Raw genomic sequence first — 5990 nt, forward strand, 5'->3', positions numbered from 1 at the left:
CTCTCTCTGTATCTCTCTCTCTCTCTCTCTCTCTGTATCTCTCTCTCTGTATCTCTCTCTCTCTCTCTCTCTGTATCTCTCTCTCGCTCTCTCTGTATCTCTCTCTCTCTCTCTCTCTCTCTCTCTCTCTCTCTCTCTCTCTCTCTCTCTCTCTCTCTTACCTGTTTTGATCTGGTTGGCCTGGTGACGTCGGCAGGGGGCGGGGCTTCTCACTCGGCGGTCCAATGATCGTTCAGATGTGAACAGGTGAGCGGTGAGCAGCACACCTGACCCGGGGCGGACTGCGGCGGCTGCTGGAGTCTTGTGGCACCGGGAACCTGAGACTTGCGGCCCATTTTCCACGGCCGCAGGGGGTCAGCGAGTCGGAGAGGAATCCTCCGCTGCGGACGCTCACACGGTTTGTTCCGGCTGCGCTCCGGGACTCTTCGGGGTTGTTCCTCCGGTTCCGGGACTCTTCGGGGTTGTTCCTCCGGGACTCTTCGGGGTTGTTCCTCCGGTTCCAGGACTCTTCGGGGTTGTTCCTCCGGTTCCGGGACTCTTCGGGGTCATTCGGCTGCGCTCCGCGGAGTCTGTCTCTGCGCTCCGGACGCGCTCTTCCTCCTGGTCCAGCTGGATTATTGATCAATCCGTCATAATCCGCTCTGTGTTCATCCTGGTTCCCCAAGGCGGCATGTCGGTGTCGGAGCGCGGCTGCAGGTAGTTTCTGCAGGTATTTTGTCCCTCTTTTCTCCGGTCCTCTCTCCCGGTTCTCTCCCCCCGGTCCCCCGGTCCTCCGCTCCGCACCATGCTGAGCTCGGAGGGCCTGCGGCCGGCCACCAACGGCCGGAAGCCGCTGGGGAAGCTGGCGTCCCGGCTGGAGGAGGTGAAGAACCCGTGGCGGCAGGGCTCCACGCTGGAGCTGAGCCACAACGAGGCGGCGCGGCTCGCCACGGACGCGCTGCTGGAGCTCGGGGAGAAGGAGTACCGCAGGGTGCTGTCCGAGGAGCGGGAGGTCAACTTCCTGTCCCCGCTGGAGATCCACTACATCGGCCAGCACGCGGCCAGCAGGGCCGGCGACTCCGACAGCGGCGGGGCCGCGGAGCGGGACTGCGGGGACGGGGACGCCGTGTCCGAGCTCACCTCCGGGACTTACTTCCCCATGATGTCCGACGAGGAGCCGCCGATGCTGGAGCTCGGCTGGCCGGACAACAAGGCTCGCTACGGACCGTCCGAGACCCAGATCTACTTCCAGAGGGACAAGTCCCACAACATCAAGGACCTGGTCCGGTCCCTCATCAACAAGGCCAACAAGGTCAGGGGGGATTATATATATTCTAATTTATTATATTTAGTTAGTTTTACTAGATATTTACTGTCAAATATCCAGATAAATAAATAGACATTTAGGCTCTGCAATGAAAAACGTTCTTTACCTATGATTGAACTAAAAGATAAACTAAATTAATCTATCAGACTAAAAGATAAACTAAATTAATCTATCAAACTAAAAGATAAACTAAATTAATCTATCAGACTAAAGGATAAACTAAATTAATCAGACTAAAGGATAAACTAAATTAATCAAACTAAAAGATAAACTAAATTAATCTATCAGACTAAAAGATAAACTAAATTAATCAAACTTTAAGATACTAAATTAATCTATCAAACTAAAAGATAAACTAAATTAATCTATCAAACTAAAGGATAAACTAAATTAATCAAACTAAAAGATAAACTAAATTAATCTATCAAACTAAAAGATAAACTAAATTAATCTATCAGACTAAAGGAGAAACTAAATCAATCAAACTAAAAGAAACTAAATTAATCTATCAGACTAAAAGATAAACTAAATTAATCTAACTAAAAGATTCAAAAGAGTAAACGGAGTACAGAAGCAACACATCACCAGTTCTCAGATTAGATCAGATATTTATTTTGTTATTGTCCCAGGATGAGTAAATGTGAGATTCCGGTTGAGACGTTTTGTTTTTAAACTTTTCTGGAAGTTGACTGAGACCTTATTTAGAGGACAGGACAGCTTTTCAAGTGAAAACATCGTTTTCAGTGTCTGAGAAGTTCCAGGTTTACAGAGCGACGTTCTAAACAGGAAACAAAGTAGTTTCCTGTTGCTCCTCGAGGTGCAGTAGTTTATTACTTCACCAACAAAGGTTGTTTTCATCCACATGGAGTATTTATTCTTTGGTTTGTTTGTTGGACCAACTTTTCAACCTTCACTTGGAGCTCCACCTGTAGCTCCACCTGTAGCTCCACCTTTACCTTCACTTGGAGCTCCACCTTTAGCTCCACTTGGAGCACCATCTTCACCTTCACCTGTCGCTCCACCTGTCGCTGCACTTGGAGCTCCACTTGGAGCTCCACCTGTAGCTCCACTTGGAGCTCCACCTTTAGCTCCACTTGGAGCACCATCTTCACCTTCACCTGTCGCTCCACCTGTCGCTCCACCTGTCGCTCCACTTGGAGCTCCACTTGGAGCTCCACCTGTAGCTCCACTTGGAGCACCATCTTCACCTTCACCTGTCGCTCCACCTGTACCTCCACCTGTACCTCCACCTGTACCTCCACTGGAGGCAGTGAGCCGTGTACAAGTTGTTTTTCCTTCCTTCGTCTCTCTTGAGGTTTCCACTCCGTTTGTTTCACAGTCAACAGGCTGAAGTTGGCCCCTCCCACTTGTCTGCTCCGCCCCCTGCCCCGCCGCCGTGTTCGATCCCTCTTATCAGTCAGTCAGCAGAGGTCAAAGGGCGAAGCAGCGGCGAGGCGGTTTGATGTTGTTGTGTCTCTTTGTTGTTTTATTGGATTTGACTTTAACTGTCCTGAGACGTGTTTCGCTCCACCTGACCTTTGACCTCTCGACAGTCGGCCTCGCGCTACGTGTAAGTGACTTCCTGTGACACTACGTCGAGCAGAGTGTAAACACACACACACACACACACACACACACACACACACACACACACACAGACAGAGACACACACGTAAAGCAGGTTTGTCTCTGGGATCCGTCGAGTCAACAGCTGCAGGTCTTCGTCTTCTCTCACTCTGGGAGTTCAGGTAAACACAGCAGGACAAAGTGACCTTTGACCCGGGGGGGGGGGGGGGTGTCATCGATCCTCAGGGCGACTCATCAGACCGCCTGACGGAAACACAGTCGTGTCTCGCGGCAGCGGAGGACCTGGAAAACCTCCGCTGGCGGTGTGTTCCAGCCCCGAGGCTCTATGTTGAGTTGTTATTGGTGTGGAGCTCTCTGCTTCACAAACACGTCTCACACACTTTATACGCCTTTAAAAACATTTTAATGTATTTTAATGTATTTACCTTAAGTCTAACAGACTGTAAGTGAAATGATCAGTGTAACGCCGAGGCCTTCCTGCAGGTTTTTCTTCCAGTAAACTGGTAAAACATCCAATGACATCACGTCCTCTTGGTTCTGCTCGGTTGCCACGACGACAGTTCAGGTGAAAATACATCGGTTGTGTTCTTGTTTCAGAAAAGTTTCATATTTACACGACGTTTTGAAAACGATGTCCATTTCCATGGAAACGGCAGAAATGCTGAAAATGCTTTCATGTCGGGCCACTAGTTGGTGCTGTTGTTAGTTTTAATACTGAAAACACACACACACACACACACACCACCAAGTTGGATTGTTATTACGGTGACTATCAAAATAAAACTACCAAGATGGACTGTTATTACGGTGACTGTCAAAATAAAACTACCAAGATGGATTGTTATTACGGTGACTGTCAAAATAAAACTACCAAGATGGACTGTTATTACGGTGACTGTCAAAATAAAACTACCAAGATGGATTGTTATTACGGTGACTGTCAAAATAAAACTACCAAGATGGATTGTTATTACGGTGACAGAACAACTAAAAGCTACAAAAGTTTTGTATTTTCACTAGAAAATGTTGTGTAATGGAGCCTTAAGGTTCTCCTATCCTCCTCCTGTTCACCTCATCATGTTCCTCCTGTTCACCTCCTCTTCCTGTTCACCTCCTCCTCCTGTTCACCTCCTTCTCCTCCTGTTCTCCTCCTCCTCCTTTTCACCTCATCATGTTCCTCCTGTTCACCTCCTCCTCCTCCTGTTCCCTGCTGTTCTCCTCCTCCTCCTGTTCACCTGTTCTCCTGTTCACACCTCCTCTTCCCGTTCACCTCCTCTCCTTTTCACCTCATCATGTTCCTCCTGTTCACCTCCTCCTCCTGTTCCTCCTGTTCTCCTCCTCTTCCTGTTCACCTCCTCCTCCTGTTCACCTCATCATGTTCCTCCTGTTCTCCTCCTCCTCTGTTCACCTGTTCCTCCTGTTCTCCTCCTCCTCCTTTTCACCTCATCATATTCCTCCTGTTCACCTCCTCTTCCTGTTCACCACCTCCTCCTCTTATTCTCCTCCTCCTCCTGTTCCCCTCTGTTCCTCCTGTTCACCTGTTCCTCATGTTCACCTCCTCTTCCTGTTCACCTCCTCCTCCTCCTCCCTGTTCACCTCCTCGTCCTGTTCACCTCCTCCTCCTGTTCACCTCCTCCTGTTCTCCTCCTCCTCCTGTTCTCCTCCTCCTCCTCCTCCTGTTCACCTCCTCCTCCTCCTGTTCTCCCTCCTCCTCCTGTTCACCTCCTCCTCCTCTTCCTGTTCACCTCCTCCTCCTCCTCCTGTTCACCTCCTCGTCCTGTTCACCTCCTCCTCCTGTTCACCTCCTCCTGTTCTCTCCTCCTCCTGTTCACCTCCTCCTCCTCCTGTTCTCCTCCTCCTCCTGTTCACCTCCTCCTCCTCCTGTTCTCCTCCTCCTCCTGTTCACCTCCTCCTCCTCCTCCTGTTCTCCTCCTCCTCCTCCTGTTCACCTCCTCCTCCTGTTCACCTCCTCCTCCTCCTCCTGTTCTCCAGCTCCTCCTTGATTTTCCTCATTTGAATATTGGATCATAGGAGCTACATTCAGAATCTGCTGTGTCTGTGTGAGCTGGACTGGCTCCGCCCACACATGCCCATCTTGGGAAGAGGAGGAAGTACTTCCTCTGGTGGTGCATGTGCCAGAGCAGAGCTGCCATGACGTAACAATCCTGAAACTATCTCCTGTTCTAGTGGTGGCGTTCTCCTTTCCTAAAGTTCTTCATGTTCCACTCAGTTCTGATATTCTGGCTCCTCAGAGGAGGCGTCTCTGGTTGTTGTTGTTGTGGCGCAGCGCGGCGGTGTGGTCACATGGTCCCTGGACCATTGCCCACTGGGTGGAAGACGGTATTGACGTCAGGCGGACCCTGCAGACGCCTCCAGTACGAGCCTGTTGATCAGGAACCGATCGGTGACGCTGCCTCTATCAGGTCGGACTGTGACCAGCGGGGAGAAGACGCCTGTCAACGTGAAACCTGCTCCACCTGAAGAGAAAACCCAGAATCCAACGGAACCAGAACTGATGCTTCCAGTCCAGCAGATCTGCTGCTTCGTCGTGGGCTCCTTTGTAACGGCAGCAGTCCCTGGAGACCATAAGGGCACCGACCCCGGAGAGGAACAGGGAACCTCACCTGAACTTCACATGGAGGATTTAATCACTGTGGGATCGTGAGTTTGATCAGATGGAGGTTCTTCCTCCAGTGACCTGCTCCACTTCCCTCCAGTGACCTCATAACCTCTGATGCTTCCTGCTGGGAGGACAAACTTCATTCAGGAAGAACTTTCAGATTAGAACAGCCACTAACTGACGCCAGACAAACTTCACCTGAATCCAGGACGTCTAGTTTTAAAGTCCTCAGCCTTCCAGAGTCCATAACAGCAACAGCTGCTGGCCTCTGATTGGACAGTGGAAGGACGTCAGCCTGGACACGCCCACTTAAAGGGTTTGTTCCATAACCTCCGGAGGGGAAGTAAGATCCAGACGACGATGAAAACTGTGTAGACGTAAAAATAAAAGATCAAAACTGATCGTTATGTTTTTGTTTCAAAAACATTTCACATGTACATGACAACGTTCTGAAAACAATGTTTCAGCGTGTTGTTA

General features: G+C 49.9%; 1 protein-coding gene across 1 annotated transcript in view; it reads left to right on the forward strand.

The window, feature by feature from the left end:
• Positions 1-686: 686 nt before the first annotated feature.
• The window catches only part of fam83c (family with sequence similarity 83 member C), a 15926-nt gene continuing 10622 nt past the window's right edge, over positions 687-5990 (forward strand). Inside the window, 2 exon segments of the mRNA XM_080461278.1 lie at positions 687-1372; positions 1374-1403. Of these exon segments, the coding sequence (XP_080317404.1) occupies positions 785-1372; positions 1374-1403 (618 nt within the window). The 5' untranslated portion in view covers positions 687-784.

Source organism: Lipophrys pholis (assembly GCF_963383615.2).
Source record: "Lipophrys pholis genome assembly, chromosome: 4".
In the NCBI taxonomy this organism is placed as follows: domain Eukaryota; kingdom Metazoa; phylum Chordata; class Actinopteri; order Blenniiformes; family Blenniidae; genus Lipophrys; species Lipophrys pholis.